Raw genomic sequence first — 15201 nt, forward strand, 5'->3', positions numbered from 1 at the left:
GAAATTAGCTTGTTTGCGAAACGGTTCGCGGCGAATCGGTCGCGGCGAAATGTCCTAGACCCTTAAACACTAAAATTGTATAACGTTTAAATAACCAAAAACGGAAAAACGATATTTTATTTTAGAATTTAAGCCCTGACACAAAGTATTATAAGTCATGAAACATCTTCGTCACACATTTACTCTTCACTAAAATTAAAATTAAGACATTTTTCATTACCGTTAATTCCTAGTCTTACAATAAAAAGAAAAGAACATGTTTATGCAAATAGAGAAATTGTAAAACAATTGATTGACATAACATTATACATAGGTTGACATAACTTAGCGTTCAGAGGACATAGAGAAAATTGGCACTGTAGTTTAAGGGGAAACTTTAAAGATTTATGTTCTTTACTGTCAAAACATTCACCTACAATGGCAAATTACATGGGTCAACTTGAATGGAAAGGAATAAAAAGCCACAGTATTCTTTTATTTTGTGGCGTCGACAAAATGATCTAATTGATTCAATATCATATTATATAAAACATAAGGTAACTAACAGTATTAAAAAAACAAGGTTCTTTAGCATAGCAATAGATTCCACTTTTGACGTCTCTCACAGAGAACAGGTTTCTTTTATAGTAAGATACATTGATGATGATAGTTGTAATATTCAAGAAAGATTAATAGGACTGAGAGATACTCCAAAAACCACAGGCTATAATTTATTTCAAATTTTTAAAGAAGTGTGCAGTTCAAATGGTTTAAATTAGACAGAAAATCTAATTGGCCAATCCTATGATGGAGCATCTAATACGAGAATATATATTACCTTCAAATATAAACCTTCAAATATATATAAGATATGAAAATCCACAGGCAACTTATATTTGGTGTTGTAGCCATCATTTGAATTTGGTTGTTGTGGTTGCTGTTTCAGAAGCTTTGAACGCAGTTGATCTCTTTGGTAACATTGAAAGACTATATGATTTCATATCAAGTAGCAAGTTTCGAAGTGCTATGTATGAACAGAAACAAAGAGAATTATACCCTGGAAAACCAGTTCGTAAACTTAAAAGAGTGTCTACAACCAGATGGATGTCGCATAAATCTGCTCTTGATGTTGTATTAAATACATACATAGCTATAACAGAAACCTTGGGAAACATTAGAGAAGAAAGTTCTGACAAAAAAGCAGCTTCAGAAATTAATAGATTTTTATTGTATTTACAGTCCATAAGATTGATATACAGTGCGTTCTGCTTTCAAAAAATTTTAAGCATACTTGAACCAGTCTCCAGTTATTACAAAAAAAAAGATTTTGACTTACTGGCTGTCTCATATTTAATCAAACAAAAATATGAATAACTAGTACTAATTCGATGTGAAACGGGATTAAACAAAATTCTCTCAGAAGCAGACAAATTTATCACCTTAATATCAGAGTCATTTTATATTACACCTCTTCCAAACAATCGTTTAAGGAAGAAAAAGATATTACCAGGTGAAAAAGCTATGGATGAACTGATAACTGACCCATTAGTTCATTTTAAAATAAATACCTTTTATAATACGTTAGATATTACTATCTCAGAAATAAAAAGAAGATTTTTTGGTGACGGTGTTGACAATATCCAACAAACTTGATTATTTAAAGATCTCTCATTAATGACTCAAAAAAGAATGAAAGAAACTAAAAAGGATGATAGAAAATTCCAAAAGATGCATTCGAAGTATTTAATAATATTTATGGGAGATTCATCAATAATAACGTTAGTAAACTTAAAGAAGAGTACATTAATTTTAGTAGCTGTTTTGAAGAATTTCTTATCACTGAAAAGTTACGTGATTTACTTCATAAACAATATGATGAAGATTCAGGGATTAAGGGAATCAAATACATCTGACGAAGACGATGATTATTAACAGGTTGACTGCCACGACTATTTTTACATACTTGGTAAAATGTTCATGTGACACATATATGGGTCACACTTGATTTGCAGTTTTTTTTCCGTGACCCTTATGTGTGTCACACAATACATTTCGTATTTTTATCGTGTCTCACCGGTGAGTCATGTTTTCAGTATTTTTATTATCAATTTTTTATCAGCAAAATTTTATAAATATTTCACCACTGATAGCGCATGGAGATTATAATTTTTTTCGACATCACAAAATTAATTTATATTGCTCACTTATAATCTCCTTATAAATAAATGTATTTAATATCACTGTTAAAATATGTCATATGATTATTTAACACTAAGATATAGATAAGAATGTGTTATTTAAGCGTGACCCGTATTAGTGTCTCACCATATCATATAAATAAAATAAGTCAAAATGTTAAATAACAACGGTTATTATTATTAATTATTTTTATTTTGTTATACTCTTATTTATTTTTAATATTTTTATTATATATTAATATTCATAAATATGAATTCCAATGATATTTTTGATGCCCTCAATGAGAGTTATGACGAGTCATTATTTTCAATGGACGATACTGACTCTGATCCAAATTTTAATCCTGTAGGAATCAGTGATTCAGATATAGATCCAGAAGGCATTTCAGAGGTATAATTTTATTTTTAAGAAGATGAATTATTTTGTTATCTATATTACTAAAATTTGTTTTTAGGGTGACTTAAATGTTGATATACCAACCCAAACATCAACAAATATTCTACCAGATTTAAAAAATTTGACATGGGGCCCAGCAGATAATGATTTACATGATTTTACATTTAATCCTGATGGATTAGATATTGGAATTAATGATGATATTTTATGTACACTTAACAACGGAACACCTATTGATTTTTATTATTTATTTATTGATGATGAAGTTATATCATTAATTGTCACTGAAACAAACAAGTATGCAAATAAAAAGTTAGCTTCACCAAACATAAAAAGACATTCTAGATTACAAAAATGGATTGACACCAACGAATCAGAAATAAAAAATTTCCTTGGAATCATAATGTATATGGGTACAGTAAACATGCCAACTATTGCTAGTTATTGGACATCGTCTCATTTGCTAACTTCTCACTTAAGCCATATTATGAGTCGTAACCGATTTGAACTACTATTATCTCACATACATTTTCAAAATAATGATGTCGCTAACCTAAATAACAGACTTTATAAGATTCAAAATATTTTAGATTTGTTAAATCAAAAATTTAAACAATGGGTTATTCCATCACATGATATGTGTATTGATGAATCAATGATAGCTTTTCAAGGTCGCCTTGTTTTTAAACAATATATTCAAACAAAACGATATAGGTATGGAGTTAAAGTTTTTAAACTGTGTGTTAGTCCATGCTACACACTCAAGTTCAAGATTTATTCTGGTAAAGAATCTGTGGTTGACAAAAATGATAGTGTTTCTTCCAGAATTGTTATGAACCTTGTAGATGAGTATTTAGATCTTGGGCGCACACTTTATGTAGACAATTGGTATACTAGTGTTTCCTTAGCACATCAACTTCTTGAACGAAAAACACATTTAGTTGGAACACTCCGTTCAAATAGAAAGTATAATCCTGACTATGTTATCAAAAAAAAATTAAAAAAGGGTCAAGTAATAGCTCAAAAAAGTTCATCTAAAGTTATGGTATTAAAATTTAAAGATAAAAGAGATTTACACATGTTAAGCACAAAACATACAGATAATATGGTTATGGTTCCAAGAAGAGAAAATAAATCAAAGCCAGAAGTAGTATTAGATTATAACAGATGTAAGTCTTTTATTGATCTTTCTGATCAAATGGCTTCATATGGCTCACCTCTTAGAAAATCATTAAAATGGTATCGTAAAGTATTTGAACTTCTTCTGAATACATCAGTTGTAAATGCTTTATGTTTGTTTCAAAAAACAACTGCAACACGCATTAAGATAACTGATTTTAGATCAAATTTGATAAAATATCTGACATTCAAACCCAATATGAATCAAGAACTATCAAACAAACATGTACTCACAACAGCCAAAAGAAACAGATGTGTTCAATGTTACTTGAATATTGCTCAAGAAAAAGGAAGAAAATATTCTCAAAGTCATTGCAAAAAAGTCACAACAAAATGTTTTATTTGCAACAAACAATTATGTGTTCCTTGCTTTTTTGTATTACACAAAACATAGACTGATTATTATTACCTACCTAAACTGTTAAATTATTATACTATTATTATGTTGTAATGTTTTTTTTTATGAAACAAGACTATTTACTAAACTAACAGTTAATATTATTTTATTTTATTTTTTATTGTTATTATTATGTTAATTTAAGTTGATTTTTTATGAAACAAGACTGTTTACAATAACAAAGAATTAATATTGTTTTATTTTAGTTTATTTTATACTGTTATTATAATGTTATGTTGCTTTTATTATGAAATAAGACTTAACAAAGAGTTAATATTATTTGTTTAATTTTTAAATTGATTTTTATATTGTTATTACACTATGTTACTTATATTATGAAACAAGTTATCAATTACTATACAAATAAAGTGAATTTGTAAAATGTGTTTTTGTTTTATTTTATTATATTACCTACTTTTTTCATTGAGGGATCATTAAAGTCTTGCCAAAAAGTTTGTGTGACACACCCGTGGGTCACACCAAAAAATGGTTAAATTCTATATTAGAACACCATAAACTATATAATACCTATTTTACAAAAAATTATCAAAAAATTATTTGACAAGTTATGACAAAAACAGAATTAACAAAATCATTAATTATCTCAAAAACATTTTGACAAACATCATATGACCCACATAAGGGTCTCGTGGCAGTCAACCTGTTAAATTAAATAAAGTGTCGAAAATAATGCAAGTCTATTTCCAATATTTCGGTTTGTACAAATATTGATTATTCTAATAGCTATTAATATATTACCTACATTTATAGTAAATATAAAAATGTATATGTAATTTGATTAATTGAATGGTTTTAATTTTTAGAGTTTTTGTTAATAATAATCTCCAATCAATATTTCCTAATATTTACATATCTTTAAAAATATGTCTCACATTACCAATTGGAAGTGTTGCCACAGAAAGGAGTTTTTCTAAGTTGAAAATAATAAAAAATCATCTTAGATCAACCATGGCCAATACGATATTGGAAGGACTTATGATAATATCATGTGAACATGATATTCAAATAAATTATGATGAAGTTATAGATATATTTTGTAAAACAAGTCAACACATATTTAATGCCTTAAATTAAATCACCTATCAAAATTATTGTTTGTTGTATTATTATCTTTGAAATCTTTATAATTAATAAGTTATTGTAATTGAAAAACTGCCCTGATAAATCCAAACCTGAAACCAGTGAAGATTTTTATTTTTATAAAATTTTTAATTCAAAGCCCCATTAAAAAAATGTGGGCCAGGAATTTGCATTAGTTTAAAATTTATTCAAGGTAACAGCATGGAAATGCATTTGGAAAAAAAATTAATTCAATCAAATAAATATGGATGTAGACCAAAATAAACATGGATGTAGACCAAAATAAACATGGATGCAGACCAAAATAAATTTGGGGACCCTATAGTTTTAACTGCACTGGTTCTTGGAAAACCTGTGGGCGCCACTGAATACAAATGCTGGGAAAAATGTTAGCTTATCTGAAGAAAACCTCCATTCCCCAGGAAAAAGATTAAAAATGGTACCTAAATATAGTGAATAATTAATTTCATATCATATATTCAGTATTCATATACAATTTATTGAAATTATATTTATATTAATTTAATATCATTAAATATTTCAGGATATTTTGTTAAATACTTCTAACTTAATTCAAAGTGAAAATTCTGCAACTAGTTACCTACGTTAAATAAATAATAGTTAATGTTCTGGTAAATATGTGTAATATAAAAGTGATAAATATGTGTTTAAACATACAAATACAAATATAAATAGTACATATTATAAAAATCTAAATGGCAGCTGTTATATAAATTTTATAAAATAAAAGAATTGTTGTATTTTATGTATTCATATATTCTTTAAGAAATTTATAAATATTTTATTGAAGATAGTCTGTAAGTAATTATTACCCTATTAATTATAGTGCATATTCATATTATATACCAATTATCAATATATACCTACAATATGGCAATATGTATTTAAGCTTTTAAGAGGCCGTCCTAGTAAAAGTGAAACGAATGCAAAGCTCAAGAGATGGCGTTGTGCGTCGTATCGCCGCCGTCGCGGTAGGCCGTAACCACGCCCATCGTGTACGCGACGGGGTCCGCTTGTTGTAATCGCCAGTGTTGCCAGGTTGGGCGATTTTTCGCCAATTGGGCTATCTTTGTGTGTCTGCCGGCGACGAAAAATATGCATTGGCGATCGGTCGCCGATTGGGCTACTTTACCAATAGTATGCAGGCGATTTTGGCGATTGTAAAATAAATATATTTTTTTTTTTTTTGTTGATCTTTAATATTATATTTTAAAACATCGGCTTATATTATAGCCGTATCAAGTTTAACATAAATAATTATCACGGTTAAATATTATTGATAATTAAATTGATGGGCGGAGCAAACGTTGATATGACTGGCAGTCAGTGGTAACTGTGGTTTTTACCCTGAATATCTGATAGTGAATTTTATTAATATATTAATTGATATAAATCACGGTTTAAAATATAAGGTTCTATGCATAATATGATAGTATATCAACATTTCCCGCATAAATTTAAATAATATTATAAATTATTATTTATTTTAAATAATCATAGGCCCAAAATGTCATACTTTGTTTTTTGTATTGGTAAATTGGTTGAATTACAGATTAATGTACAATTGTTTGTAATGGTATTTTTATATACCATTACAAGAATGTTTTAATATAACTGGATTTAGACCATCGTTTTCTGAACTTCAAATATTTAAAGAGCTGAGTAATTTTGCACTTCGAGTTTTGACATTACCCGTATCTAATGCAGTTGTAGAGAGATGAATACGACTAAAACCAAATTGAGAAATAGAATGTCTATGGACATGTTAGTAGCTTTAATAAGAATAAAAATTCATTGTAGAGTTAAAAAAATGTGCTGTATAAATTTTAAACCTACCAAAGAAATGCTAAATGTATTTAACAATAGTATGTATGATTATGATCGTCAAACTGAAACAGTTGCATCCGTTGATGACATGACAGATATATTTGAAACTGTAACTCTGTTTAATACAGATGATCTTTAAATCTGTGTACCAATTGCTTTAACTTGAGACGCATAGTTTTATTGATTACAGTAGTATACTAGAAAGCATTATATATTTTAAGATTAGTTATTTTTTTTAAATTTACTATTCAAACTTAAGACTATACATTGTAGATGTGTGATACAAGTGATATTTGACTATAACATGGTTTATTTTTACATTACTATTATTTATTTGTACTTATTATGTATTACATTGACTTAAGAAACAGATTACTTTAAATTAAAAATCTTTTATACCTACTTATGGTTTTAGGTTTCAATTATATTTGTATTTCTATAGAATCTTTTGTTATTTTCAGTTTGGCTCCAAGCTCAAATCCTTGATTTAAATACCTATTCATATCATTTTTTAATGTTTCTTCAGTATTTTAAAGAAAAAGTTAACTAGCTGAGCTATTTTAACACAAAATGTAATTGTTAATTTAATTGAGAAACCAGCCAAATCAGCCAATATGTTCAATACTTCAATGTTGTGGTATCTGCAGAATAGTGTAAGTGTTTACTGTTAAGACTTTAGACAGAACTCCTATCACAGAAAATAGCAACATTAATTTTTTTATGATGGCGATTTGGGCTACTTTTTAAACCACTAGATGGCGGCGATTTGGGCGATTTGGGGATACAATATTTGCGATATTGAATAATGGAAACCTGGCAACACTGGTAATCGCAGGAGAGGTACATTATTATTTCACGGACGGTTGTACAGGACGTTTCGCGTCATTACAGACCGTTGCGTAAATTGTCACCTATGAATTCTACATTGTGCGCTGCCTCCTAGCTCACAAGTCGCAAACCTACTTTTTAATTAAAGCTCCTGTTTGCTTAAAAATTCGATTTATATTTCTAACCCAATTATCTACTTTTTAAAATACAAGTAAAATAATAATTTTATTAGAATTAAATAGATTTTTTAGTAAAAGTGTAACGTATTTTACGTTAATCAAACTTAACCTTTAAAGTGAAATGCTTGTTTGCTAAACGACTTCGTAAGATAACTAAAAAGTTAACATAATGTAATAAATTAAACGATGTATTTTTCGTAAATCGTATTTATAATAGAATAAAATATTATACTTCTATACAGTACTATTTAATATTACAATTTATTTCAAATTTTTTTTTATGTTGTTTTTTGTTTTAATATTTTCCAAAATGTATTCAGGATCTTTTATATCATCTACTAGCAAACGTTTTCCATACTGAGGATTGATTATCTCTGGTAGTAAGCATTCCATGTAAAAACTTAAAAAAAAGTCCAATGAATGTACAATTAATAAACAAGTAACTGATACACAGACCTTGAAATTAAAACTTAAGAATTTTTAAAACTTACATTTTTAACTTGTCAATCATTTTGTTGTCCCAGAAAGATTTATCGTAATTTATTAATTGTATTTCCGTCCAATTTTTTGAGTGGACGACGAAATAACAGAATTTTCGTTTAGAAATGTGCATTTGTCCCTGGACTTGATAATAATAATGATGATCAATTTTTAATTCCATCGCTCCATTGTCATTGAGACGACAAAATAATAGCCATACAAAAAATGTATTATAACAAAATATTATAAAAAAATAATGAAAACCTTTTACACTTCTTTGCACTAAACTTCTCTAATATTTTAAAAATTCAATTGATTATAGATTTGGTAGATTTTATAATATTATATTATTATAGTTACTCACTTTTTTACTGTTTATCGCTTCCGAAAATGTAATTGAATCTCTGACTGCAAACGGACATTTGATTTCAACTACGAAATCATCATCAATTATACCATCTGTGATGTATTATACAAAAAAAATGTATTAATTAGTATTTTAATGTTTATTTTGGATTTTGATAAAATATCTATAGTCCAGTCAAATTAGACAAAAAACTTACAAAGATCTCTGTTTTTCCTCATTTTAGAAACACGATTTGATCACTTTGTGTAGTACTCAGTGTCAACAAAAGCACAATTAAATCGATGTCTTCTCCGATTACGATAACTTTTCGATAATTCTGAGTTTTTTGAATAGATGTCTGTACAATAAGTGTATCAGCATCGTCCTCAGCTTGAATTACACCAACGCCAGAGTTTAAAAACTTCTCCGTCAATATCGCTATTAAACGAATTTTGTTTTGGTTGTTGGATAAACATTTTTCCTGTGACGTTTGCACATCCATAGACTCGTTTATGAATACGTCAGTGCTTTTATTGATGTTTTGTCGCCGATGTCTTTCTGCACTTTTAATATTACTGTTACTATTTGTATATCCATCAAAGATAACTATACAATTAGCCCCATAGTGTCTTTTTACATAAGTTAAATAACATTAAAAAATACTCCCGTACTTCACATTTGAAGGCCAAACAACACGGTGCATTAAAAATCCACCATCAACAACAATTGCAATATTCTCATCTAAAATATTGAACGTGTTTGGTGAAGATGGGAAAATATTATATAATATTGATTTTTTTGTTTTTCTCATTTGACCCGTTTCGTCAAACAATGAGAGAGGCATAGGTGCTAGCTCATACTTAAAACATTCTTTAAGTTCTTCATCTGATTTAACTTTCAACATGATTCGTTGAAAGAGTAACAGAGGGTCAATTGGAATAATATCTTCTCTGATAAAAATGCTGGTCTTATTTGAATACTCCAACGAGACTACGCGATTCATTCTTTTCAACTTAACGTCACTTACATTTTCACCTATAATACTGCATACAATTTGCTCACCTACTTGTTGTGCTTTGTAACAGTTAACTTCTTCATATCCTACAACACCCGTGGATAGTGACATAAGTTCATTTAATTCAGGAAAAGGATAATGTGTTTTTAACCATGATGTAATTTTATCGGAATGTTCACAATCAATTTTTATTCGGGAATCCCGTTGGTCGACATGTTGTTCTGAAGCATTATTGAAAACGTTGGAAAATTTTTCTATTTGGTTATTGATGGAAGTTGCAATTGGAGTACCTAGGAGCCAGCGATTAAGTACACTAACTTGGAGACCTCGACCACTTACCAAACCACCGGATGCTTTCATAGATCGCATTAAACTTTGTTTTATTGTCATATCAGTCCACGTTCCACACCAAAATTTACTTGACCTTTTTATAGTAAAGTAACCTTCTTGACAAAATTTATGAAATTCTATCGGACACATATGATGTTGTAGCTGATACATATCTCGAAGATAAATATGAGCCGATTTGGCATACTGAAAATGACCAGAAGAATGGAAAAACGGAATCATTTTTTCTACACACTCCAAGTGGAGATACCAATTTCCCATACGTTCCGCACAAATAAAATGACGTAAAAGATGAACTTGATAAAAATATTGTATCCAAAGCGTGGATGTCTTACCTCTGGATGCAATATCTTTAATTTTATTTTCTAATTTATTCATACATTCTTGTAATATGCTTTGTTTATTTATATCTTCTAAAGTCACAGTGGTAAAATCTGTACTTAAAATGTGTTGTTTTAGAGTTATTTTGAATTCTTCCGTCAAATCAAGTTCGTCCAAAATTAATTTTCCAAGGCAGAGCTGGGTTAACATATGCGCCCGTACAGCTCTAGAATATGCATGTCCAGTTATCATTTTTTCAATCGAATTAGCTGCATATATTGTATTCCATAATTCTTTTAGACCACTTCCAGCCATTATGTAACCAATTGTGCCCATAAACGACATTAAAAGATGAAAACCACCAAGACGTACTACAATTTGGGGTTCAGATTTTGATTGTTCAACAATATTTCGAGCTTTGATATATAAGGGTTGATCAAAAGTCACGAAACACGTTTGAAGACCCAATTTCTTACTTTCGCTCGCCGCGTAAATTAAAACTGAATTTATACAGTCGAGAGAACTTGGTGGTAAGTTAACAAATGGTAAATAATTTATATGAGCTCTTTGATATTCCTGAGAGTCAGTAATAGCCTCCATAAACCCATTCCAACCGGGAAATTTTGGAACACCAAGCCAATGAGCACACATCCAAAATAATTCATCGAAAGACAAAGCCGAAGTATGATTTAATATTGGTCTAATATTGTCGAAATCATGTAATACAATTTTTGAATTTGTATTGTCTGATTTCTCAAAAGAAATAATTGGAATCGATGCAACATTGCTTATTGTTTCTGCAGTGATAGCTGTTTTTACTTTGTTTATACGTTGGTTCAAACATACGGCATCTGCGGGAACAACACATTGAATTCCGCCCATTTAGTGAAAGGTATAATACCTCTATTGTACTGATATTAAAATCAGCATTATCAAAAACAAATTGTGAAAAACTATTTCTGGCAACTTGGGGTTGTGGATAAAGTAATGAAGATGACTCAAAAACATACACGTCGTTATAAGAAGCACAAAATCCAAAACTTGAAAAAATATCTACCGCCTGTTTGGTTCCAAAATGTCTGTGTAAATAAAGACCTAGACTTAACAAAATTGTAGAGTTAAATGATCGAGGTCTACAACAACTTATAATACTATGCGCTAATGCTATTTATTTATTTCCATATTTATTTTTTGTTGATTTCTTATTTTTACCACAGACTTTAGATAAAAAAACCAGTAAAGTTTTGGGCACATCTGTTTCTACATTTGTCAAAAACTGATTAGGCGGGGGAAAATATTCAAGATCATATGGTATTGATCTGATATCTTCACGTATTATAGTAGCAGCTGTTTCTACAATTCTTAATCGTTCTTCTTTCGTATCACTTTTTTTAGAATCATACCACGCATTCGTCAATACTTTATACCCCGTGTTTTTGAAACAAACTACTGATTTTTTTCCATGAGCTGAGGTTATAAGTATATCATCACCGTACTTTTCTTTTAATTTATTTCTTAAAGTTTTTTCTTCACATAGCCCTTCCATCTTATCAAACAACATCTTCATACTAAATTGGCATTCATTTTCGTTTTCAATAAAATCGTACAAATTGGAAAAAGCATTTGCCAACCGTTCGTCATGCGGTCGCCCCCTTTTTCTATTTTCGATAGATGGAAACTGATTGCAAAATTTTCGTTCACAAGCCTTATGGTATTTTGCCTCTTCAGCAACTAAACAAATAACACTATTTATCCGCCTAAGTACTTCTTTAGCCCAATCGTCACCTCTTTTATTCGCCACATCCAAAATTGATTGTTTGAAATGGAGTGTAGAAACATTAACGACAGTATCACGGCGGTCTTTATTTAATTTCATTTCTAACTCTTTTGAACGTGGGTGATCGCAAAATAAACAATTTTCTTTAAATTTAGATAAATATTTAGAACGTAACTAACCTTTTACTGGAGATGACGGAGTTCCAGGTTCATTTTGATCGTTAACACGTTTTTGAATGGTTTGAGGTCGTGTGTAGTTTTTGCGACAAACAATATGAACTTTAACACTTTCTAAACCAACTAACAATTTCCATTTATCATCATGTCGTGCTTTACTTGAGTTTATTAAAGTCATTACACCTTTTTGTTTCAGTATGACGCACTCACTTTCGACATTTAACTCGGTATCGCAAATAAAACAAGAATTAGCCATTACAACAATTATATTAGGAAAAACGTTTTGCAACTGAAAAATATTAATTCTATAATACACGTTATGTTATAACGTAGCTGCACACAACGAACTGTACGACGTGTACATTAATTGGTAGTTACTGGACATGAATAATTCGCATGGACGAAAAACTGAGATTAGATAAAATCAATTATACCGTTCAAAAGACTATAAATATCAGATAACTGTATGCTCCTTTCCAGACATTCTAAATTTAGAATTATACCGTTCAAAAACGCTAATCGTATAATACACTAACCACTAACGTATCATCTTAATCTATTAATTTATTGTCTGATAAAAGTCAATAGTTGTTGACGTATAGATTAATGTGTACAAAAATTCAGCTATCGCTGAACTCATTAGACTACCTATATTATTATTTTACAAAAGTGTTAAATATTCTAGAATCGCAAATAACAATAGCACACCGCCATAAATATCAAAAAATGTCGAAACTACGGTAATGTATATAAAAAAAAATAAAAATCAGAATCTTATGTAAAATTATTAGGTCTTCAATTTTTGTGTAGGTTATTTTGACGTACAAATAGAAGTTTTTGCTAAAAACTAAAAAAACTAAAAAAATTTTTACTTACCGCTATTCCGTTATCATTTAAGTATACAAAATGACATATTTCTATGGACAATTTTACGGCCTTTAATTTTTGTTCTATACTTTTTAGCCGTAAGTCTAAAATTAAACAAGTTATAGTGTAAAATTGAAAAGAGGGTACGCACCCCCTTTTTAAGGGATGGAGAGCTATGCACAAGGGGTATGTCTGGGGACTTTTAGTATGTCAATCAGTAAGCTATGAACTGAAAGTGTACCAAAATTCAGCTTTCGAGGAATTAGTTCCAATCTTTTTCCTAATTTGACTGGACTACTAATGTATTATGGCGATACAGGGCCCGTATCACCACTTTGCTCCCACTCCACTCGTTACCATCCGCTGCGCGGTACCAATTATTTTTTATTTGTGATTTATTTTATTTATACAACTTCCGTGATTTTTATATTTATATTCTTTTGTAACTCGATCTCGCGTCTCCCATTGGCGACGCCATGCCACTCGTCCCACGACAAGTACGACGTGGCCGTACCACCGGCCGGCTTCGCTCTCTTTGCTCACAGCCCTCGACCGAGCCACATGCGTACACAGTAATTCGCTCTCTCCCGACGTCATGTCTCCCGACGCACCGACCAGCCGAATAGCGATACGACCTCGTACGGTCATCGCAGCGACCTCCGCTCGTCTCGCCTCCGGACCCATGTCCCGACGGCGACCCGTCTCCTCGACGTACCTAACGCTCTCTCGATCGCGAGTGCATCGAGCACCCACGATTCCGTCGACACGAACGACCACGCGACCGCTCTAACATGTACCTACTTATTCTCGTACTGCGTACGACCAACGTGCATGTTATGAAACTCTTACAATAAACGATCTCGACGCAACGCGTCACATAAATACAGTGTTCAATTTATTCACTATTTATTCACTTATACCTGTGTACCCACGAATTAAGATATACAGGATACACAACGAGAGCCTGTTATCAACAAATTATTGTTTCTGACGATTCTTGTTCATCGAATTGACACAGAGCGCTAATACTAATCAGCGGCAAAGTTTTGAACTAATCCAAATTTATAAATATTTATAAATATTGGCATTTTGGCGGTATTTATTTTTCACTTTTTTCTTGTTATTAATTTAATTTGAATTTTGATTCGAATTAAGCTATAAGAGGTATGCAATTTGTGTTTTTGAGTTCTTTTTCAGTGTCTAGACTAATAGATATTACTATATTATTAATACTTCTTATAAAAAAAGGTAGGTAACTAATTAATATTAGTATGTCTGCTAAATGTTGCGTACCAAATTGCCAGTCATTGGCAAAATCAAGATTTGGTGTCCCAAAAAGTTCTATTATTGTCTGGGAGAGGGAGATTGGTATTTCCCTGAGTGCAAAGTCTAAAGTTTGTAGTGCACATTTTGAAAAGGAGGATATAATAGATACCTGGGAGTCTGGTACAGGAAGTAGTAAGTATTCGGTAAGTATTTGTTCCAAAAATACAATAAATAATGTTCAGATTTAAAAATTGGTAATATAGTTTTTAGTGTAACTATACCTAATAATTGTTTACAGATAATATGTCTAAAGAGACTTCGTCTGAAAATTGGAGCTGTTCCCAAACTGTTACTAAAAAAAAATCAGTGTAACCTAGGGTCAATTGAAGTTATCTGTGATACTGATACCAAATTACTTGGAAACAAAGTACTTATGAATTTATTAATTTTGTTTTCTTAAATAATAAAAGTGTCTATCTAAAATTAAAAAAATATTTTT

At 30.2% G+C, this 15201-nt stretch overlaps 1 protein-coding gene across 1 annotated transcript; it reads left to right on the top strand.

Annotated features, from left to right (window-relative positions):
• The first annotated feature begins 2427 nt into the window (after positions 1-2427).
• LOC103308753 (piggyBac transposable element-derived protein 1-like) lies at positions 2428-4147 on the top strand. The gene is made up of 2 exons (XM_016802713.2): positions 2428-2568; positions 2633-4147. The coding sequence occupies exons 1-2, from the start codon at positions 2428-2430 to the stop codon at positions 4145-4147; spliced, it is 1656 nt and encodes a 551-aa protein (XP_016658202.2).
• Positions 4148-15201: the final 11054 nt, after the last annotated feature.

Source organism: Acyrthosiphon pisum, chromosome X (genome assembly GCF_005508785.2).
Source record: "Acyrthosiphon pisum isolate AL4f chromosome X, pea_aphid_22Mar2018_4r6ur, whole genome shotgun sequence".
NCBI classification, from domain to species: domain Eukaryota; kingdom Metazoa; phylum Arthropoda; class Insecta; order Hemiptera; family Aphididae; genus Acyrthosiphon; species Acyrthosiphon pisum.